The 23,266-nt window shown below is 56.7% G+C and overlaps 1 protein-coding gene across 3 annotated transcripts in view; it reads right to left on the reverse strand.

Moving 5' to 3' along the window:
• The window catches only part of GLI2 (GLI family zinc finger 2), a 258,248-nt gene that overhangs the window by 21,297 nt on the left and 213,685 nt on the right, over positions 1-23,266 (reverse strand). For all 3 annotated transcript variants that reach the window (XM_086718388.1, XM_086718389.1, XM_086718390.1), the window contains 5 exons: positions 18,020-18,222; positions 14,270-14,455; positions 3,453-3,654; positions 1,650-1,863; positions 292-414 (listed from right to left, as the gene is read on the reverse strand). In XM_086718388.1, the coding sequence (XP_086574514.1) occupies positions 292-414; positions 1,650-1,863; positions 3,453-3,654; positions 14,270-14,455; positions 18,020-18,222 (928 nt within the window). The remainder of the gene's footprint in view (positions 1-291; positions 415-1,649; positions 1,864-3,452; positions 3,655-14,269; positions 14,456-18,019; positions 18,223-23,266) is intronic.

Raw genomic sequence — 23,266 nt, forward strand, 5'->3', positions numbered from 1 at the left:
CATCCATCCATCCACTCATCCATCCATCCATCTATCCATCCATCTCTCCATCCTCCCTCCATCATCCATCCATCCGCCCATCCGCTCTTTCATGCAGAACGTGTTTGATGAGCATGTAACGTGCAGGGTGCTGGGGACACAGCTCTGGTCCTCCCTGAGCTCACGGTGTCCCCGCCCTCTCTGGTTCACTCATTCATGCAGGCAGCTGTCCGTTCGTCCATTCACCACCAGGGCCAAGGTCCCAGGTCCGCTCACCCAGCTGGAGGACGGCCAAGACAGCCAGTAGGTTACCTGCGTCAGGGTCAGCGGGGAGGCTGGCCGCAGGCCCTCTGCCTCTGTCTTGACCTTGCTGCGCTTATGAATTACGATGGGGTTCACGGTGCTGCTCACAGCCGATTCGCTGTTCTGCTTGTTCTGAGGGAGGGAGCAGGGGAGTCCGTCATGCAGGGGCAGGGCGGGGACACCCCGAGTTCTGTTTGGGCTTTACCTCAGGGATCCTCCCCACGTAGGATGGGCCAGCACTTCTGTTTGAAGTTTCAGAAGCCGGGTCTCCCGACTTGGTCCTCTGGCTGGGGGGGCACAGCCACGAGAGAGCCCAGAGCTCGGCTTTCCAACTCCCCACCCCCCCACCTCCCTGGGAATGGAAAAGAAACCCTCTCTTTGCGAAATGCGGGACACCTTCACTCCTGTTCCAGCAGCCTCAGCTTCTCAGCCCTCTGGAGCAGGGGGTCTTGAAGCATGAGAGCAGGAGAACAGGGCTGGGCCAGCCCAGGGAGCAGGAAAGAAGGGCCTGGTCACAAGAGCTGATAGCTACTGTCTGGGGGGAGGTGCCAGGTGGACACCTGGAGCCCTGGGGTGGAGAGGGAGGGCGTCCTGGAAGAGGGGCTGCTCCAGACAGAGTGGGGTCTTGCCTTCGTCCCAGCACATGCTCACCTCTGGGCTCCGCCCTGCCAGGTGGCTGGCCTGGGAGGTGGCGCGACCTCAAGAACTGTCATCGTGAACGTTAGCCACGATCCGGGTCCCCACGGGGCTCTGCACACCCAAGCTCAGGTATGCGCACAACGACCCGATTAGGCGGCAGGCCCCGCTCCGCGGATGCGTTAGCCCAGGCTGAAAGAGCTTCCAGCGAGCTGGGTTCCAAAACGCAGTCTGGCGGAGTCCACAACTGTGTCCTTCCACGCCCCGATACTGCCTCTAAAACCATTTCCTCATGTGCAAAATGGGGCTTCATTCAGCAAAAAATAATGGCGCTTACTGTGTGCCTGGCACTGTACCAGCATGCCCTGCCACATCGAAGGCCTGCTGGAGAGCTCAAATAAGATGGCCTTTGGTCAACCTAGGCTCTAAGTACCGAGTACATTGTACTCTGTCTGCCAGAGCCTGAAATCTAGGGTTGCTCCGTCTACTCATTATGTTGATAGGACAGGCGACCACAGAATTTATAGGCCAGGCACTTGCCAGCGAAAGTGAGGGTGTCAGGACCCCGCCCAGGTCTCCTGATCCAGCATCCGGCCCTTCTGATCCAGTGGCCTATCGCCAGAAGGCATCCCACCAGCCACACCTGAGCGGGGAGTCCTTCCACAAGTTCCCGGCATGAGACGGCAATGATCAGCTCTCGTGGGGCCCCGGGAACCCGGGGACCCACCTACCTGGGTGGCGTCGCTCAGACAGGTGGCGCTGCCGCTGAGCTGGGTGGGCGTGGCATTGATGGAGGCGAGGGCCATGGGCTGCTGGGCCAGGAAGGTGGGCGAGGGCTGGATCAAGGGCGGGGTGTGTCCGAAGGCTGAGCCCAGGCCCCTCTGCTGGCTCAGGATCTGCTGGTAGGCCACCGGGTTGATGGGGTGGGGGAAGGTGAAGGCTGGGCTGCAAAGGAGAGCAGGCAAGTCACGGAACAGAGTTGGGGGGTGCGGAGGCTGTTTGGTCAAGACTTCCTGCGCAGAGAGGACCCTGCCAGGGATCGGGAGGGGCATGTTGCTTATCTTACGGTCAGCATGGCTTTACCTGGCTCAAGAGCCACCACTGTTTGCCATCTCAGGCCTCACGGGCTGTGCTCGCCTGCAGGCCCCGCCCCATGACCCAGCCTTCACCCCAGGGAGGGGCCAGGCGCCATCTCAGGCCTACACCCCAGCCCTTCACCTCTCTGACGCCTGAGAGGCATCCCTGACCATCTGAGCCCACTGGGCCCTGAGGCCGCTTCTGATGCCCGCTTGTCCAGGACATGTGCCTTGGGCCCTGCAGCTCGCATCACCCCCTCTCTTCTTTCACTTCTGCTGCACCTCTAGGTTCTTTTATGCCATCTGCATATGAGCCCTCTCTCCAGAACACGATACTGCGGAAATAATGCTGACCTCCAAGGCTAAGCCATATAAGACATGTGGCTTGGGTGGCTCGGTCAGTTGAACGTCCAACTCTCGATCTCGGCTCATGTCATGATCTCAAGGTTCATGGTATGGAGCCCCTCATCGGGCTTGAGATTCTCTCTCTCTATCTCTCAAAATAAGTACATAACTTAAAAAGAAAAAGACATGTGGCTTCCTCCTTGCTCTCTCCTGCATCAGTCACTCGGGGTGGGGGTGGGGGAGCCAGCCGCCATGCCGTGAGGAAGCTCAAGCAGCCTTATAGAGAGACTCCCGTAACGTGAAATAAAGGCAAGTCTTCAGGTGCCTTACAGCCCTGGCCGACACCCTCAGCGCAGGCTCGTGAGACCCAGCGCCAAGCCAGTCTCATTTTCTTGACCCCAAGAAACAGTTCGAGATGGTCCATGCTCGTTGTTGCTTTAAACAGCTAAGGTTCGGAGTAATTTGTCTGGTAAAAAAAGATAGCCAACATCCTTGTTACCACTTCGATCTCTGCATGTCCCAGGGCCAGGCTCTCCTGACATTCCTCACACCTCCTGGCCTCCCTGAGGAGGGTTGCGGGGAGGAAATGAGTTGAGTCAAGGTGGTTGGGTCTGAGTCCTTAGAACAGCCATGGGCTGCACGGTGGAGTGGGGGTGGGGTGGGGACAAGGGCGAATGGTGTGAGGTCTGGGTGTGCCGTGCTGTGACCACAGAGGGAAGCTGGCTGCCTGCTCGGAGACCTGGCATGGCCCAAGTCGGCGTCACAACCTGCGCCACCAATGGCTGTGGCTGCCATAAAACCTTGGGTTTTATGGTTGACTCTTTCGTGCCAGGCCCAGTAAACATACTTTTCACATCAGAGAGTGGGTTTGGGGGATGAGCGGACACAGGAATGGGTTTGGGGGATGAGCGGACACAGGAAGACATATTCGAATGTTAGCACGTTGCGGCATCATCGTGGTCGGTGTGGAATTCAGGGAGCGGTTGCAAGCACACCGACTCACAAATGCAACGTGTCCTGTCTTTCTTCACGGGTCGAAAGCATGGGCCCTCCCCCATGTGGCCCCCAGCGCACCTTCTGGGGCTCGGCCACCCACATGCCGGCTGGGCTCACCTGAGGGTGCCTGCTGACAGGTGGCCGTAGGAGCCGCTGGCCGCCGAGCTGCTGCGGGAGTTGTTGATGTAGGCCACCAGCGAGTTGGGTGACGTCCGGATCATCCGCTGCAGATCCAGGCTGGCGTCTGACAGCGGGGAGATGGACAGCGCCCGCTTGCGGCTCAGGCGGGGCGTCACCCGTGGGCTGGAGAAGCGCGACACTGTGGGGACAGCCAACCCCAGGCATCACTGTGCTTGTAGGGGGTAGAATTGGGGGAGGGGGACTGGTGGGGGGGACAGCGGGAAGAGCCTCTGAGGACAGTGTAATGAGAAGCACAGCTGGGGGCTCTTGGGCAAGGGCCCTGGCCTCTCTCCAACTCAGTCTGCTTATCTATAGAATGGGATGGATCCATGCATGACGTGGTGGGGGTGTGAGAAACACAGGTCAGATGCTTGGGGGAGAGAATATGTTCGCTGAACATAAGTTAGTGCCTTTACTATTAGTTTTGCAGGGAGCGGGGCTGGATTCAGCAACGCTTAAGGCATAGCAGCTAAGTGTTGAAGAGCTTGGTGGCCACGACTTGAACCCACCTATGAAGCTAGCGCGAGGTCGAGAAACCGGCACGGCCAGCGTTCTTCCAGACCCACCCCAAGGGCAGCCACTACCCTGGCTTCCGGAGTTGCCCGAGGCTTCAAGAACCTGTCACCTTAAACACTCTTCATGCACAGGCACACACCCCAGCCACCACCCTACCGCTCTCTCTGACGGCCCCTTGCATAAGCTCTCACCCCTCACCTGTAAGGAACTGCGGGAAGACAGCCTGAACCAGAGGGGGGGCTCCTTGACCCTGGGGTCACACTCTCCCGCCTGGCTCCAGACTGCGCCCCTGCTCCCCAGTCAGGGTTCTGGCTCTCTCCTCTGGACAAACAATGGTCTAGAATAAACGACCTGCCAGTGTCGCCGGGCAACTCCCACATGCTCTGTGTCTGCCCTTTCCAGATCCTCCCTGAGCCCTGGGTTCCTCTCTGTGCAAGGGTCTCCTGGATCTGGCCCCTGGGGCTGTGGTGAGGAGTACATTACACGGCAGGGGCACCTAAACGCTTTGCCATGCCCCTGCATTTCTGGATGTCGGCACTGACACCTCTTTCTGTGCCCCTTCGGGGGCCTCCAGGTTCCCTTTGGGCTGGAGGGGTTGCCTGTAGACAGCTCCAGAGGCTATTGGTGCACACCTCTGCTACGCGCAGCCTGCCTCCATGCCTGTGTTCGGCTGTTCCTGGGCTCGTGATGCCCGCCTTCTTCCCTTCTGTCTGCTCAGAGCTGCTTAGACCCCACAGGTGCTCCTCCTCCAGGGAGGCGGCAGGTTGCCCTGGCTGCAGGGTTGGTGTGTTGGTGCCTTGTTCCCACAGCTGTGGGGGCACTAAGGGCAGGGCTGACGGCCTGGGGATCTCTGAGCCCCCATCCCCAGTGCCGACCAGCCCCTGAGAAGGTTCGGGGCCTATTTGGCCTGTGTGAGTGCATAGAGCCCCCCAGCTACCAACTGCAGAAGCCTCAGCAGAGCCCCTGCCCACGACCTCATGCCCCCAGGTCCCCTGCTGGGCCCTGGGGGCACCCATGCCTGGCGCTCCTCTGACCCCTCGCCCTTGGCAAACCCGGGAAGCCCCTTTCTTCCTGGGCCACTGGGATAAACAGCCTCTGATGGGAGTTGGCCTGATGCCTTTCCATTGTTACCTCCTTCATGACTGAGTCTGCCCTCAAAGCCCCCTGCAGGTTCCCTTCCTCTCTCCCTCCTCCTATTCCCCCAGCCCACTGCTAGCCTGGGTCATCCCAGGGCCCTTAGCTAATTGCTGTCCCATCCACATTCCTCACTGCAGCCCGAAAGAGCTTTTTAATGTGTAAATTGAATCATGTCCCTATGCCCCCCTGCCCTAACCTTTCCAAAGCTCCCAGTACTATTAGGAAAAAAGCCCAAATGCTCAAGGTGGCTTTTGCTTGGAGGCCCTGTGGGTGCCCCCTGCCCACCTCTCCAGCTTCATCCTGCCCACCTCCCAGGCTCTGCTCCAGCCACCTCCCAGCTGCCTATTCCTGTCATCTGTCTTCCGGCACAGGGCCTTTGCACATGCCCATTCCTCTGCCTGAAGTGCTCTCCCTTCCTCTCTGTGCTCAGACCTCCACGGGTTATCACTCTCCCAGGGAGAGCACCCTGACATCCTCTGATTGGGAAGTTGGGGGTCACGTTGTCAAGTCCGCATGCACCGGTGTGGTTATCTGCTTGCTTCTGCCCCTCCCACCTTTATGCATCAGGGACTTGGGTCCTTTCCCCCCACTGTTATATGCATACACATACACATATGCATCCTTTCGGTGGTGAGCCCACGTGGAAGATGGCAAATGTTGAGCTGTGGGCACAGGTGAGGGACAGCAGAATCACAGCCAGGGCAAGTCAATATTTATCCACTGCCCTGAAGGTGCTGGGTACTGTTCTGAGCACTCCAACGTATTAAGTTGTTTAATCTTTAAAGTATTCAATAGCGTCAACTGTCCTAGAAGGAAGGAACTATTACTACTGTTGTTTTACGAATGACAGAGGCCATGCAGCCAGGGGAAGTGCAGAAGTAGACTTGGAAGTCAGGCAGTTGGCCACCAAAGCACTCAGCACACCGCCTCCGCCCAGGGTAGAGAGAAGACGCACCTTGCGGGGAAGGATGTGCTTGGAGGTGGGGGCTGGGGTGGTCAGATGCACATACACACCATGTGGGAACACACAGCTGGGCCACACCAAACCCAACACTTAGTGCTTGGAGCACATCACTCAGCCTCCTGAGCCTCTCTTTGCCCATCTGTACAATGGGGGCAGTACAGCTTGGCTTGCAGAGTAATCTCGAGGACACCAGCAAACCACTGAAGTGCTGAAAGCCCAGCAGACCTTCTAAAACGAAACTGAGAATTAACGTCACTTCTTCAGGGGCGAGGAGGACGGCTTTGATGGGCAGGATGAGCGTAAAGCTAATACTGGAGTGAGGGACAGCAAGTCTAGAAAACACAGTCGGGCCACACAGCAGTACGTCTGTCACTACAGCATTCACTCATCTGTCCATTCATCTGGGCTCCTCTAGGCTTCTTTGTTCTTATTTACTGAGTTCACTCCCCGTCGGTCCTCACTTCCAAGGAAAATCAAAGATGCAAACGTGAATCCTCCCAAAGAGTCCTGTCACTTACGAACCGAGTGGCAAATGGAGAGACACGAGGTGGGAGGGACAATCCAACATCCTGTAGACTAAGAAATACACTCATCCTTCTAATGCATGTTCTAAAAAAAGACTTTGCTGCTAATATTTGGATTCCCACCCTCTCACGTGCCCCTAACAAGAGGAAACAGGGCAAATCTGACAGTGATATTCATCTCTGTTATTCCCACCCCTCGAGGGAAATATGTTTATTAATGTGCCTCTTCCCTTGATAAATTACTAAATAGAAAGAAAATCCTGGCACTCATTTCCTGTGGCTTCTCCTGTGATTTATGACCGGGGACTGGCAGAGCTGTTGCGTCCATTCATCTGTGGATGAGCCTGCGCCGATTTCTGTCAGCCGCCGGGGGGGACCGGACACCAGCCTGCCCTCACCCGGGCAGACGCCCCACGCTACCCACTCCTGCTGCCGCTTGCATCTGGCTCCTGTTTCAGCCACTACGTCTTTCTTTTGCTCATTCGTGTGTTAGTTCATTCACCCATCAGAGCCTTGTCGTGGTGACGGTATGGCAGGCATCGGGCTGGACGCTTTCGGGGATTGCAAGCAAGGGGGGGGGGGACCCTCGGCCCTGCCCTCCTGTGAAGCTCACTGTCCAGGTGAGAGAAGAAAATGGTGCCCAGAGCACTGGGCAGGGCTCCTGGGATTACTAGGTGACTCCAGAGTGTTTGGGGACATCGCTGCTTTCCCTGGGGGCAGCCGGGAAGGGCAGGAGGTTTGAGAACGGGCCCCGGGTGCAGGCAGACTATGTTCTGACCCTGCTTGACTGCTCTGATCTGGGCGACTTTGGGCGAGGCTCTGAACCTCCCTGAGCTGCTTCCTCACCTGGAAGATGGGCCAACAGTATCCACCTCTGGGTTGCTATGGGCTTGTGACCAGCATGTCACCCGAGCTCTGGGGGGGGGGGGGGGTGGTGGTCCCAAGGACCCAGGAACCTGGAATGAGGGCGGCAGGAGGAAGCAGGGGCTGGCTCCCCAGGACGTGGGCAGGGCAGGTGGGGCACCAGCAGTGGAGAGAGCTGTGTCCCAGCACCACCTCCCAGGAGGCCTTTCTGTGCCAGATGCTGTCCTGAGCGTGGGACTGGGACACGCCCCCCCTGGCGGTGGCAGGACACAGCCTCGTGGCCTGGCTCGTGGGCCCTGGGTCCTCACCGGTTAGGGAGCATCCCTGCACAGCCCAGCCCCGCCCACATACCTTCTGGACTCACTGAGGAAATGCTCTAAGGAAACCCAACTGGAGGACCTCAACCTGCCCCACACTTAGCCGTCCGCAGCCCCCTCACCCTCTCTTATGGGGGGATTGAAAACACCTCGGCTTTGGAGCCCAGAGGCTTGGGGTTGAGACTGGCCGGCACCATTTTCTAGTTCTGTGATGTAGACAAATTTAGGGCTCAGGCTCAGGGCCTCGGCTTCCTCGCCTGTAAAGTGACTTCGTGTCTGTGCCGGTTCACCAGGTGACCCACGTACACTACCTAGCCCGGGTCTGCACACAGCAGTCCTGCCCCTCGGGGAACCTGTGGCCTGCTCTCCTCTGCCTCAGTCTCCCTCCTGTCTGCAGGCTGGGCACGGACTCCCGGCCCGAATGGGGCCTCCGGCAGTCCCTCCAGCGGCTCCTCCTGCCTCTCTGTGGTGTGATCAATGTAATTGGTCTCTGAAAACCCCCTTGGACCCGCAGGCAGCATAAAGAACGGGCGTCAGAACGGAGGTGACATCCAAGTCAAATTAGTGTCAATATGACAATAAAATATACAGCTCGGAGGAAATATGGGCTGTAAACAGACAACATTTCAATCGGAAACATTTCAATCTTCTCAGTGTGGTGGGAGGAGGGGGTGGGTTGTGGCGGCTCCCACACTGCCGTGCAATCACCAATATTCAACAGCATAAAACAAGAACATTCCATTTTAAGGCCCCGGTGACAACCGGTGAATTCCCCGCCCTCCGGAGAACCAGTAGGCAGAGCGATAGCCTTGGACTCCCTGACCGCTGATCTATTACCTCCCAGCGCAGTATCACTTTCCACTCTTCCTGCTATAAATCAGCCTCCTTTAAGAACAAGAGGCAATGGGCCTCCATCGACCACCAGGAGGCTGAGAGGCCCCTGGCCAGGGAGGGACGCGGGAGATGCCCTTTGTCCAGCCTGCAGCCTGGTCCTGGGACCCGTGAGCAGGGCAGGGCTTGGATTTTCGCCGCAGCGAGAGCCCTGGCAGAGGCCCCCTCTGCCTTCCTGCCTGCCCCACACCACCGTGGGGATCTCCTCGACGCACGCTCAACCCAGATGAGGTTATTTTGGGCTTGACGGAGGCAAGGACACGGACGTCTTCCTCAGAGCATATCTGGTTTCCCATATGAGAAAAAATACAAGGTTCTATTTTAAGGTCTATTTATTTAACCCCAAAAGGTGAATGTATGAAAAATGCAAGGATTATTACACAGAGCCACCTGTGGAACTTATCAAGCACCACGAGGGCACGACTTGGCATGCTATGCACCATTGTGTATTCCTGGCACATAGGAGGTGCTTAAGAAACACCCCCAGAATGAATGAGAGAGAGAGAGAGACAGAGAGAGACAGAGAGAGAGAGAAGGCTCAGTTTCCTGAACTTCCCACAAAGTCATGAGGCCCCCTGCACCTGCACAGAGCTTACCTGCCATGGTCATGGTTATAGGAGGCTTTCTAACATGAACACACGTATTCTCGGAGAGTCTCAGGACCCTTCCACAGGTGGGTGCTGAGCCTGCACAATTCTGTGACAGTCTGAGCAAAAAGAAGGTCTACACTTCACTGGGTGGACTAAAGCTTCCTGGGAGGGTCTCTCCCCACACCCATGCAGCTGGGACCAGCAGGAGCTGGTGGGTTTTCCCTGCTCCCCAGTTTATAGGAAAGGAGAGGCTGGGGATACTCCAGAGGCCGACCTGAGCTGTGCGCACTGGGGTCTAATAGATGCATGTGAACAACACATCCACTTGGGCATCAGAGCTGAACGGAAATGGCTAAAACATTAAAAAAATTTTTTGATGTTTATTTGTTTTTGAGAAAGAGAGACAGAGCGTGAGCAGGGGAAGGTCAGAGAGCAGGAGACTCAGAATCTGAAGCAGGCTCGAACTCACAGGCCGTGAGATCATGACCTGAGCCGAAGTCGGACGCTTAACCGACTGAGCCACCCAGGAGCCCCAGAAATGCCTAAAACATTTTTAGAAGCAGAAGCAAATGTTCTGGTTGTAGTTCAAACTGGCTTGAAAAAAAACAAAAAGAACCGTATTAAGTAATGACAGATACAGGATATTGTGTCGGCCTGCTCTTAATTTCCTTGGATCGTAAGGGATTGGGACCAAAGGAAAAGAGTCATCTGTTCCTGAAATCCTTTAGGGTTCAGAACCGCGCCCCCCCCACCCCCACCCCCACCCCCTGCCAAGCCTCACCCCCAGCCTCAGCAGATCTGGGGTGAGAAACTGATATGCCTGCCCAGGTCCGGGATGGAAACTTCCCTCTATACCCTGAAGACAATCATGTTCCCGAGAGGAGAGGTGGAGAAAGGATGGTGGGTGGGTGTGATGAGTCCAACGCGAGCGCAGAGCTCTCACGCCCACTGATGAGCTCACCTCCCTTACTCCTGCTCAGCCCCAGATGCTGCCAAATGCTGAGCGCCCCTGAGAACAAAGCTGCCGTGTTCCCGGCCACCTCCCCAGCTCCCTGCAAAGAGCCGACAGCTGCTTGACCCCGGGTAGTTCCCCAATTAGTTTGCATCTTTCTATCCTAGGTTTTTTGGTGACCACCACTCACTCACTCAGTCACTCTGCAAACACAGAGGCCTGCTCCTTGGCCGCCATGCTCCCAGACCTGGGGAACCCCCCAGTTTGTCAACGGAGAAGCAGCAGCCGGTTACAGCCCCGCAGGTGGGAGGGAGGGAGCGCGAGCAGAGCTGACACGGTTGAGCTGGGGCTGGATCCGGGTGGTGTCTCAGAAGTGGCGGCTGACTGGGGTCCGAACACACGGAGCAGAAGCGAGCTGGGCAAGCCCGCAGGGAAGGGCATTGCAGGCAGAAGGAGCAGAGCAATTGTCTGGGAGACTTCATTTGGAGCCGGGCGGTGGGAGGCAGTGTGCAAGGCGGGGGGAGGGGCGGGGAAGACTAGGCTGCAGGGGAAAGCCACTCAAGCCGGGTTATAAAGCCTGAATCTTGCCCTGAGGGTGACGAAAGCCACTGGGATGCAGAATGACGGAGGGGATGAGAAATTACTGCGAGGCAACCGTGAGGCCGAGGGAGCCCGAGCTGAACGGCAGTGCTGGGAAGGTGGCAAATAACAGGACCGCTGCGGGGGGTTGACGACTCAGACGTGGCAGGCCTGGGGCTGGGACGGATGGGAGGCATGGGGCGGTGGCCACGAGGAGTTTTGGCACTAGGCTAAGCACGCGGTGGACAGCGACACAGGCAATCGATAGACAAAACTCCCACAGGAGGGGAAGATGTGAACGAGGGAAAAGGCTAGAAAGACACAGGAAGTAGTGTTGATGGAGTTGCTCCTGCACGCCAGGCACTGGCCAAGTTCACATGCACGACCTTACTCAGTAGTGTGTTTAGTCCAACTCGCATATGGGGCTAGGAATCACTGTCCGGACCCCATCCGGTGCCCCCGGCTCCCTTGGGTCATCTCCCACGGTGGGGATGCACACAGGCAGTGCTGGCTTAGATGTGTCTGCAGCTCACTGCCCCAACTCCCTTCCCAAGGCCACCCCAAAGGGCAGCATCCACTCTGGCCTGGCTGCTCTAGGCCGAGCTGGAACACGTCTGGCCCAGCAGGCCCTCCCTGAGGCCATGGCTCTTGGGGTGACAGATGTGTGGTGCTGCCTGGAGGCAGTGTGCCCAAGGGAAGAGCCAATGTGTTGGTGATAAACAGCGGGGCTTGAAACCCCAACTCACAGCCTAGGCAAGTCACACGACCCCAGTGTGCTCATCTTAAAGTAGAGATGACAATTCCAGCCTCAGAAGACGGCTGAGGGCAGTCACAGGGGAGAGTGTATGGAAAGGCACAGGATGGAGGTGGCGGTCACACAGGCACAGGGCAGGTGCTCATGTTGGCTGACTCGGCCTCTCCTGCCCTCTGGAGACACCTGCCTGACCAGACCCTCTGCCATGGTTTGTCTGTGTCTGCCCGCTGTCCAGCTGGCCTGGTGCCGGCCACCCTGAGGCCTTGGGAGGCCCTGCGTGGGGGGATGTGATGTTCAGACGTGGCTATTTGAGGACTAGTTGCATTGTACCTGTTGTCTGGTTTCTAATTTTGACAAGTGGCCTGTACACACAGCTTTACTTGAGCCCCACCCTCGCCACCTGCTGACACGCCGCCCGCCTCCCTGTGGGGAGCACCAGAGGGCTATGGAGAGGCACAGGGGCGGGACAGACCCAGGGATCACATTCTGATGGCATCCCTCAGGCCATGTCAAGGGTGATGGGGCCGTGAGAGCCAGTGTCGGGAGAGGCTCCAGGGCTCTTCCCCAGCAACACTCTTGTGGGGAAACAGGTAGTGCCCAGCGGGGTCCAGGAGCCACACGAGGTCGCTCTTGTAAGTGTGAGGCGAGAAGGGCAGAGAGAGACAAGAAGGATCCAGAAGAGGGGAGAGGAGGGAGAAGGCGTGTGTCCTGGAGGAGGCAAGAGCTCGGCCAGGTCTTAGGAAGTGAGGGGCTCAGCTTTGCCCCAGGCAATAAGGGGGAGCTGCAGTGGCTGGTGTGGACAGGAAGTACTGGGGGACAGGAGGGGGCTGAGGGGTGCAGGGACCCACCCTGAGTCACGCAGCCCAGTAGGTACCAGGCCATCCCTCTCTGGCAGGTCTCCCTGTGGGCCTGCGTGCTCCCTGCCTTCGGGGACTGCAAAAGCCGTCCCAGGCAGAGCTGGAGGAGGATAAATCTGCAGAAGCCGCCTGCCCCCCCTGCCCCCTGCCGCTATGGTTTCTAGCTCCACTGCCTGGCCTGGATCCCTGGGTATCTCTGGGCTAGGCTCCAAGAGCAGCAGGTAGAGTGGCATTAACTGGGGGAGGCGGGCACTTAGCCTTTCCCCCTTCCTCTCTCCTCCAAGAGGCGGGGGCTCCATGCTGTTCCCAGGGACTCGTGGTCAGGGGGCCAGGCCACAGGCTCCTCTGTGAAATCAGCATAGTATTTGGTGGGAAGGAAAGACTTGCTATTTTAGGGACACCCAGAGCATTACCTACCCAGAACACTGGATATCCTGCCTGCCAGACGTGCCCTGCCTGCAGCCTCCAGCTCAGTCATTAACTGTCCAATTGTTCAGACCCAAGACCCTGCTGTTGTCCTTGATGCGCTTCTTTCTTCCTAACTCCTCATCTGGTCTGGGGACAAATCTTGTGGCTCTATCTAAAATGTGGTTGCTTCTCCACACCTCCACTAACTGGACCTTCTGCTTCCACCTTGCCCTTAAGCCTTCTCAGATCAGCAGCTGCAATGGAACTCCTTTTAAGAATAAGTCTGGGGGCGCCTGGGTGGCGCAGTCGGTTAAGCGTCCGACTTCAGCCAGGTCATGATCTCGCGGTCCGTGAGTTCGAGCCCCGCGTCAGGCTCTGGGCTGATGGCTCAGAGCCTGGAGCCTGTTTCCGATTCTGTGTCTCCCTCTCTCTCTGCCCCTCCCCCGTTCATGCTCTGTCTCTCTCTGTCCCAAAAATAAATAAACGTTGAAAAAAAAATTTAAAAAAAAAAAAAAAAAAAAAAAAAAAAAAAAAGAATAAGTCTGATCTCAGGGCACCTGGCTGGCTCAGTCAGTTGAGTCCGACTTTGGCTCAGGTCATGATCTTGTGGTTCTTGAGTTCAAGCCCCGTGTCGGGCTCTGTGCTGACAGCTCAGAGCCTGGAGCCTGCTTCGGATTCTGTGTCTCCCTCTCTCTCTGCCCCTCCCCTGGTCGTGCTCTCTCTCTCTCTCTCTCAAAAAGAAATAAAATGTAAAAAAAAAAAAAGTCAGGTCTCATTACTCCTCTGTCCAATCCCCCTCCAAGGGTCCCATGATGCTTAAGCCAGACAAAGTCTTACCAAGCCCTGACCAGCCTGCACAACCAGCCCCAGAAATCTGGCCTCACCCTCCTCCTGCCCCGCCCACTCACTGGGTGTCAGGCATGCTGGCCTCCTGGCTTTTTCTTGAACTCAGAGGGCATGCTGCTGCCTCAGGCCCTTTGCACTTGCTGTTTCCCTGCCTGGATCATTCTTTCCACATATTTCTGTACTGCTCACCTCCTTTAATCCTTGCTTGAATATCATTTTCCCAGGGAGGATTTCTCAATTTCCTCATTCAAGACTATACCCACCCCCCACCCCCCACTTCACCCCAGTGCTTCCTACTCCATTCTTGGCTTTGTCTCTCCCTATCACGTTGTAAGTTCCATGAAAGCAGAAACGAGTGTGTTTTGTTCCCCAGTCTGCAATTGCTAAAACATGTCCTGGCTTGCGGCGACTCACTAAGTGTTTGTGGGAGTTGCTCAGACTCGGTCCCCTGCGGACAGCAGTCATGGCAAGGATCCCAGACCACTCCTTAGGGCTCCTCACCCACAGAAGGAGCGGCGTCCCCTCTCCCGCTCCCCGCCCCCGCCCAGCACTCACCATCCACCGGATTGAGGTAGTCGTGGAGGTGGGGTGCACTGGTGGCACCCCCACTCTGCACCAGCAGGTCCCCGTATGGTGCAGGGTGGCCCGCCATGAGAGTCATCTGGTGGTAATAGTCTGAGGGGTTGGTGCCCGGAGGGGGGAGGCCAAACAGTCCCCTCTCCTTGAGGTGCTCGTGGGCCACTGTGGGCAGGAGGGAGGGAGAGAGAAAGAAGCCATCAGGACACGGCACCAAATAGAGAAACACACATACGGCTTGGCGAGCTCCCCCTAGTGCCCGCCGGTCCTTCCTCTGCCCCTGGGTCCCCTCCCCCCACTGAGCAGACTGAGGTGGGGTGGGGCGTGTTCCTGCCGATGGGGACCCAGATCCCGCACGCCTCCGTGTCCGCAGAGCCGTAAACAACCGCCCCTTCCTTCCCATGCAGGCCCCACAGGAGACAAGAGCCCCAGGCTGACAGCATCCCCTGTCCACCATCCAGCAGAGCCTTCAAAAGGAAACGAAGATGTAAACTTTTTTTGTTAGTTTTCTTTATTTTTGAGAGGCAGGGAGAGACAGAGCGCGTGTGGGGGAGGGGCAGAGAGAGAGGGAGACAGAGCTGTCAGCACAGAGCCCGACGCGGGGCTCGAACTCACGAGCTGTGACATCATGACCCGAGCCAAAGTCGGACGCTTGACCGACTGAGCCACCCAGGCGCCCCGGGAAACGAAGACGGAAACGAAGACGCTGTGGGGGTCGGCGGGGCCTGAACAGTCACGGCGAGATCACCCGGACCCCGCCAGATCAAGCTCCCGGCCTGGCCTGCGACGGCGGGACCCGAGCTGTCTGCCTCCAGCCCTGCACTCAGCCCCTCCGGGGGCTCAGCCAAGAGGCAGGGAGGATGAACTTTGGAGCATCTTCCAGGGGGCCTGGCACTCCAGCACGGAGCTTGGAGCCACACATACCCATTGAGAGTCCTGCCTTTCACCAGGTGTGCAAAACTGGGAAGGGGCCTCCTTTCTCAGCTGCCTCAGTTTTCCATCCATAACACGGGGGCACTAATACTCACGACCCAAGTTACTATTCAAAATGTCAGTGATGGCCGGCATCGTGCTGAGTGCTTGCTGGGCCTGTGCGGGCAGTGCTGAGGGACTCACGTTCATTCTCAGTGTCACCATCCCCATGTGCTATGACCTCAGGGCCACCATTACCACCCCCCACTGGCAGATGGGGACTCTGGCAGTCTCTGCTCTTTGTCTTGGCAAAAAGCAAAGATCTCATCCGTATGCCCTGGGCAGAGAGAAGCCAGTCAGTGGAAACAGTCACCCTCTTCCTCTTCCTCAACTTCTGCTGTATCCACTAGAGAGAGCCCTGGCCTGCAGCCGGGATGATGCCCCACGGCTTCTGCCTACCCTGTCCATGCCTGAAACACCCTCCCGTCCCCTTTCCTTCTGGATGTCCGCCTCCTCCCTGAAGCCTTCCCTGGAGGGCCCGTTTGTCCTCAGAGCACACGCGGTCTGGCAGACGCTGCCTCTCATAGCTGATGAACTTTCCGGGCCTCGTGTGGGCAAGTGCTGGGGCTGACACACCGGCGGTGTGAGCCTGTCGTGCTGTCTCTACTCACTTGGGAGCTTGGTTCAGGGCCAGCGAAGTCTCAGGGTTTCAGTCTGCAAATTAGCCAAGTGCCCTCTGGAGCTGGCCCCATGCCTGCTTTCTCAAGGGACTGGGGCTGAGGATAAGTGGGCGTGACAGGAGCCACGGCGACATTTATATGGAAATCAGGCATCGAATCAGTGCTCCACAACTCTTAAGTCCCTCCTTCAAGGGATGGGCTACACCGTTATCCACTGAAACTACTGTGTCCTTGTCTCTTCTAGAGACATCTCTCAGGGCCTCTGACCCACGAGCCATGTGTCTTAATCTCCTACAGCTGCCGTAACAGGTTCGTAAGTACAAACTCAGCGCTGACTGCTGTTCGAACAACACAATCCTGGAGGCCAGAAGTCCGACGTGAAGGTGTCAGCAGGGTCACGCTCCCTCCAGAGGCTCGAGGGGATAATCTGTTCTGTGCTTCTTCCTCCAGCTTCTGGGGGTTCCCAGTTTCCTTGGCCGGTGGCCACATCTCTCCCATCTACGCGTTGTTCTCTCATATGTCTCTTGTGAGAACACTTATCGTTGTATTTAAGGCCCACGCGGACATTCCAGGATGATCTCCTCATTCAGAATCCCCAACTAAATCACATCTGCAAAGGCCTTTTTTCCAAATGAGGCAACACTCTCAGGTTCGGGGAGTGGGGTGTGGACGCATCTTCCCGGGGGCAGGCACGGTTCAGCGCACTGCACCGCGTGCAAGGTTCAAGGCCAGGGCAGCATCCTTACGCTCCGCGCCAGCGCATCGCTGGCTGGGTCATCAGCAGAGGCGTGGAGAAGCACAGGCCCACGTTCCGGAGTCGGCGGCTCAATGTGGAGGCAGCGAAACGCTTCGCCGTGGAGATTTCAGGCCTGGGGTCCGACCCCTTGGGAGTCACTTCAGAACGGCCACACTGCAGCCAGCCATTTTCACGTCCTGTAGTTGCTGGCAGTTGCCTCGTCTGGTTTCTTGGTGGTAAAGATGAGGCGAAGTGCAAAACACATGGCTAGAGTGACGAGCCAGGTAGTCCTTTCTGTGTATTTGGAGGCTGGAGTCCTTTTCCTTGTGAAACTCCAACCTGAGCCTCTCAGGTCCGGGACTCAGCTCCAGCTTCCAGTCATATCCACAAAGTGGGAGAGGGCACATCGCCCCTGGTGAGGACGGGATGTGGTTAGGAGGGACCTGCTAGGATCGTGTTTCCTGGAGCCTCTGCCCATGGGCTCCTGAGTGCAAAGTCCTTAGAAATGTCTGTCCTCTGGAACGTCCCTCTGCCCGATAGTTTCCGTGGGCAGATTCTGAGAAGATGCAACCCGGTTGTTTTTTGACAAAAACGGCAGCAATAAGTGGCCACCGGGTACCATGGGGACAGCGCTCCAAGCTAGGGGTGGGGTGGGAGCACTTCCGGGATGACAGGGTGGGCGGGGCCAGCTCCCAAATGTGCTTACTAGCGTCCAGCGTGAGTGTGTATGTGCATGCGTGTGCGTTTGCGTGTGTGTGTTTGTACGGGTGCATCGGTGAGGTGGCGATGGGGCTGGAAGTAGCACATTGTTTTTGGAAGTACTACATTTTAGATCTGAAAACCATATTCGCGTCCCGTGACGTGTCTCAAATTAACTGGATTGGGGGAGGGGAGGGGCATCTGATCTCCCAGCTGGACCAGGCAATTCTCTCTCAAGCATCTGACCTGAGACACACCAGGCCATCAATGCTCACATGTGGAGGCTTGGGGTGTCATTTGGAGGCCACGTGTTGACCTGCAAGGGGCAGAAGCCAGCCCGGTGCTGTCCTCCTTCTGCTCTGGGGGCCCATGAGATGGGATCCAACGCCCCCTCTACTAAACCAGAAGCAGAGTTTGGTTTATTGCAACCAAATAGTTCTCACCTCTGATAAGATCTACAAGAACAAACACACCCGGCCATTATTGTACATAATTTGCATGCAAAAAGGTGTTTACGGAACACCTCTCAAGAACAATGGTCCCCAGACCGTGTTGGCTGTTGCCACTTACTGAACACCCCGTTGTTCAGGGTGGTGGGGAGGAATGTCAGCCTGCTCACTGTTGTCCCAGAGGACTGGGGCTGGGGAATCAACACTGTTAGGGTTAGTGGCCCTGTCCCCCAGTCCCCCAGGCCCTACTCACCGTCAGCGGGGCTGAGGCCCCGGGCCGCAGAGATCGTGGGGAGTGTGGGGCTGCTGTGCATGGCACGGAGGTAATGCTCCATGTGGGGGCTCACGTAGGGGTGGGGGGCGTTGAAGGGGGACTCCCCGGGGCCGGCGGGGTGTGGGGAAAGCCGGATCAACGAGATGTCGGAGATAATGGGGCTGCCACTCAGGGCAGGAGGCCTGCAAAGACAAAGGAGCAGTGTAAGAAGGCATGGCCAGTTGTAGAAGGACGTGTGGGGGACCCGGCTGAGACGCGGGCTCGGTCCTCGTAGTAGTCTGAAGTCGCACACATTGGCTGGCACATGCGGGTTGAAAACTCCTGTGTGCTGGTGCGGCTGCCCACCGGCCGATCTGGTGTTGGCGATGAAATTCGTCATACACACATTTGGATTTGCGGGACCACAGGCTCAATGGGCCACACTGTCCCACTGCTTCCCCAGTACCTGCTCAAAGCTGGACAAACAGAAATAACACAACTCTTTATTAAATGACTGGATGCATGCGTTCTATATGAATGAAAAACAGAACATGAGAACTCTAACACCAGGGGCAAGATGCAAAGAGCTCATTCCCTTTTTGTTTTTAAATATATATTTTTTTCAAAAGTTTGTTTCTTTGTTTATTTAGAGCGTGCGTGCAAGCAGGGGGCGGGGCAGAGAGAGAAGGAGAAAGAATCCCAAGCAGGCTCTGCACTATGCAGAGCCTGACTCAGGGCTCAATCCCACGAACCATGAGATCATGATCGGAGCCGAAGTCAAGGGATGCTTAACCCACTGAGCCACCCAGGCGCCCCTAAAGATTTTAGTTTTAAGGAATCTCTACATCCAACATGGGGTTCACACTCACAACCCCGAGATCAAGAGTTGCACGATCAAGAGCCAGCCAGGTGCCCCAAAGAGCTCACGTTCCTAACAGAATTGAGAGAAAGGGAGGAATCGGGAGATGCCCTGAAAGTAGAGAACTTTGGTTTAGAGGGGTACTTGCTGCTGTGGAGCACCCAGCCATAGGATTAATTGCGAAGGAGCAGAGCAGGGTTCAAGAAGAGTTCTGGAATGCTGAGCTGCAATAAAATTCTGCAATATCCTTTTAGTTCTCCTTACATGGATTTTTTTTTTAACGTTTATTTATTTATTTTGGGAGGGGGTAGAGGCACAGAAAGAGAGGGAGAGAGAGAAAATCCAAACAGGCTTTGCACTCTCAGCATGCAACCTGACGTGAGGCTTGAACCCATGAACTGTGAGATGGTGACCTGAGCTGAAATCATGAGCTGGATGTTTAGCCGACTGAGCCACCCAGGTGCCCCTTTTGGAATTTCTTTTAATGCTAACACAGCCTCACTTCTTGGGTGCCCACCAAAGGTGAGGCATACACTTGGCCTGGTCCCTGTGGCCCGGCTGGTGTGGCCGAGGGCCACCTCTATGTCCCCTGCTCAGTCCTCCAGGGGGCACGGACTCCACTCGACACAAGGACGGGGTCTTTCCACTAGGCCTGCTGCTCACTTGGAGCTTCTAGGCGGTTGTTCGCATGCTGGCTGCAGGGGTGATCTGAGGTCATCTACCCCAAGACTTGCCCATTAAAGAAAAATCAGGCTTTAGAAGAGAAGTAGCTATGAAACCACAGCTGAGTCACGGGTGACCAAATTTACCAAGATACAATTTCCACTTTTTCAGAACGTGGGGTCTCCCTGTGATCCAACACAGCGCAAAGAAAAGAATATGTGTTAGCAGCAGACGAACCCGCATTAGGATCTCAGCCATTATCAGCTCAGTCACACGAGCAAGCGATTTAACCTCTGCGAGCCTCAATTTCCTCCACTGGAACACGGAGATAATAATGCCTTTTTCATGAGGCTTCCCTAAGGATGAAAGTCCCCCAAATGGTACCTGAGACACAGCTGTCAGCTGGTAAACAAGAGCTGTTATCACAGCATCAGTGCCACACTTGGAGGGCAAAACCCAGGTGTGCCCCAGAGGCTGTCAAAACTTCCCCCATGGGATTGGCCTTGGATGTGGGCAAGGGCATTGTTAGGATTGGTTACTTCAGAGCGGGGATGGTCTGTCCACTGGCTGCAGTGAACCACAGATAATTACTGCTTGTGTTTAACAGTGCCCGAAAACCATGCCTGCGACACCGTGCACGCCGGGACCCAAGCAGGTGACATCCAGATGTCTTAACATCTGGGTTTCACAAACTCCCCGCTGGGAGGGCCTAAGCATTCTGCTACATCGTTTTCTAGCTTTTGCAGATGTGATTGCAATGGACGTGCAGACCCGACGAACCTGCCAGGCCACGTTCACACTGGTGTGCTTCTGCCCACACCGATTCTTGGCCTCCGATGCCTCCTGCACCTTATAAGGCAAATCCCTTCTCTACCTTGTGAGGCCAGGGGAGGGAACTGCCTCGGGGACACCTTCCCTGAAGCCCCTTGCCCAGGCGTGAGTTCTCTGCTCCTTCCTCCCTGCTACCCCTGGGGTGCCTGCTGCTGGTCTTGGGTTAACGGGCCCATCTCCCAGGTAACGGGGTTCCATCTGAGGTCCCTCTATACACTAGCACCGGGCAGGGAACTAGCATCCCAGAGGCATTTCAGTGACGGCTACAAGTATGACTGCCAGGCCCTAAACTCAGCAGAAGGGAGTCTCCGGGGTAAGTCACGAGTCACAGCCTCAAGCTGCTCTCCCTCACAGGCTGCCTGCCCAGCCCAGTCCACCTGTGAGTGAACTGCATTAAGAACAAGGAGCTTAAGAGACGTCTTTGCTCTAGGCAGGGGTGCTATGTGTCCAAGGGTGGGGAGGAAAGAGAACCAGACTAATTCGTCCTCTTGCTAAGGGCCAATCTCGCTGCCTCGGGCATGGTGACCGGGGCAGGATGGACACTCACACTCCCGCGACAGGACAGGTGTTCTATGAAGACCATACTCGGAGAATAACACCTGTGGGCCGGGCCTGTGGAGCGGGGAGGAGACCTCTGACTCCTGCGCACAGATCTGGGATTGAAGGGTAAACATTCTGGAAGGCTGAGCCCACTTCAGTCAACGCAGGGTGTTCTGGAGAACGGTGTGAGGCATCTCTTGTCCTCAGACCCCTTTGTCCTCCCCTCCCACCCCCCATCCCCGAAACACACGAGTTTCCTAGGGTCTGCAGGACGCTGGCCAGGGCTGAGGTCACAGCAGCCTCTGGTCATGGAAGCCGGTGGCCTTAAGTGGCCTGTCCAAGCCTCCCTGGCACCAGGGTCTCCTTGTAGGGCAGAGTGACAACAGCTGAGGCCTCAAGAGACAAACCAGTGACTACATGGGGATTTAAAGGAACACGTTTAGGGCACACGGCAGCCCCAGTCTGTCCGAGGTGACCCCATTCCACTGACCAGATGAGTGTCTCCGAAGCAAGAGGCTGGAGAGAGGTGTTGTCATGGTAACAAGCGCACCCCTGGGGGGCTGCCCTGCCCTGGCAGGGGCTGGAATCCAACCCAACCTAGCAGTTGGGCTTGGAGGTGGTGGGTGGGGCCCGAGTCCCCCCCTGGAACAGGGACATGTCTTCACACCTCCGTACCGCCCCTCAGAGGACAGTGACCTCTGTGGCCCTTAAGGGAACAGGGAGCTCATGAGGACTCTGGGCCCAGAGGGGAAGTCACCCTCCATGCTGTGTGGCCAGAGAGACGCAGGCTAAGACTCTACCAAGTCCTCCTCGCTCCCGGGATAGTGCTCCCCTCATCCCAGGGGCCGCCCAGCCCCACAGAGAACACTGCCAAGGACCCATTTCCCTGGTGTGACGGGGAGTGGAGCTGAGAGAGGCCACTGCCCACCCTCCCCCCCGCCCCTCCCCCCACCACAATGCAGTTTTCACAGGGTGTGCTGGTGAGACAGGTCAGCTCAGAGGGCTGATTCAAGGGCACACAGAACAACCCTTTGCTCTTCCCAGTGCCGGGAGTGCTGTCACTCTTGGCCTGGAGGCCGTGGGATCTAGGCCAGCAGAGCTCTAGCGCAGGCACAACCAAATGTTCTTCCTTTACATGAGGAGCAGGGCTGGATTCTGGAAGCTGTTTGAGGGGACCGAGGGTCCAGGAAGCAGTGGGGCAGGACCGGCACCTGGGCACTGCTTGGGCCTTCCAAAGCACTGGTTTTCTCTTGCTAACCTTGACTTTTCCCACCTAGCTGGGGGGCCTCAGCCAGCATGCTGCCCCTCCCCGGTGCCTCCCAGAACGGCACACAAAGACCAGTGTTAGGTGCATGGCAGGGGGTTAGCAGGCATTAACTCTCTACCCTTCCCTTCTGTGCAACAAGTTATCTTGGGGTAGGGAGCAACTACTGACCTGGGCACCCAGAATCCAGAACAAGAGGCCCATCAGCCAACACAGCTGTGGATGACTGTCCAGACGCCTCCTCTGGGAAGGCTCCCCAGATGTCCCCTCTGTACGGTGACACTTTGCTGTGCCCTCACCTGACAGCTCCTCAAGATAGGGGTGACTGCATGCCAGCTGTCAAAGGACATCGTGCATGTAGTTCCTTTTTTAATCCCAGTAAAAAATTCACCAAGAAGGCACTTCATGCCCATTTTACAGATGAGAACACACCCAGGAAGGCAAGGACTCTTGCCCAAGGTCACTCAGATTGCAGATAGTAGAACCACAACCAACCGAGGTGGGCTGGGCCCACGCTTGTGCTGTGCCCATCCCCTCGGGAGAGAAACGGGTGCTCTTGATGACTGTGGTTTCTTGTGAGCAGGGCTCAGGTGGGTGCAGGATCAGAGAGGGGCAACACACGAGAGCAGGACAGCTTCCTCCCCACTCTGCGTCAGCTTCTTTTTCTGTCTTCGTTTCCACTCCATCACCATGCACAATCCAATCCAGCTCTCAAGAAGGAGCCAGAACCTCTCCCTCGCACTGTGTTGTGAATGACCGATAAGGATCCAGGGGCACAAAGGTTCCAAAAGATTGCCATTTTGACAGACCAAATAAAGCCAAGGGAATGAATCTCAAATGGCAGAATTCCAAACATTATTAATGCGTGTGGGGGAGCAGGGGGCTTCCGAAATCACATCAATACCGCCAATTTTCTAGGCAGGTCCTTCAGGGACGCGGGGTCTCTTGGTCCCGTCCCGGGGCCCAACTGAAGGTTCCATGCCTGCTGGGTGCTTACCAGGATTTGTGAGCTGACACCAGGACAGACGTCTGTTGATGAAATCTGACCCAGCACTTAAGGTTGACCCCCAGCCACAACTTCCCTTTCTTC

Source organism: Puma concolor, chromosome C1 (assembly GCF_028749965.1).
Source record: "Puma concolor isolate L17-30 chromosome C1, mPumCon1.1.hap2, whole genome shotgun sequence".
Classification (NCBI taxonomy): domain Eukaryota; kingdom Metazoa; phylum Chordata; class Mammalia; order Carnivora; family Felidae; genus Puma; species Puma concolor.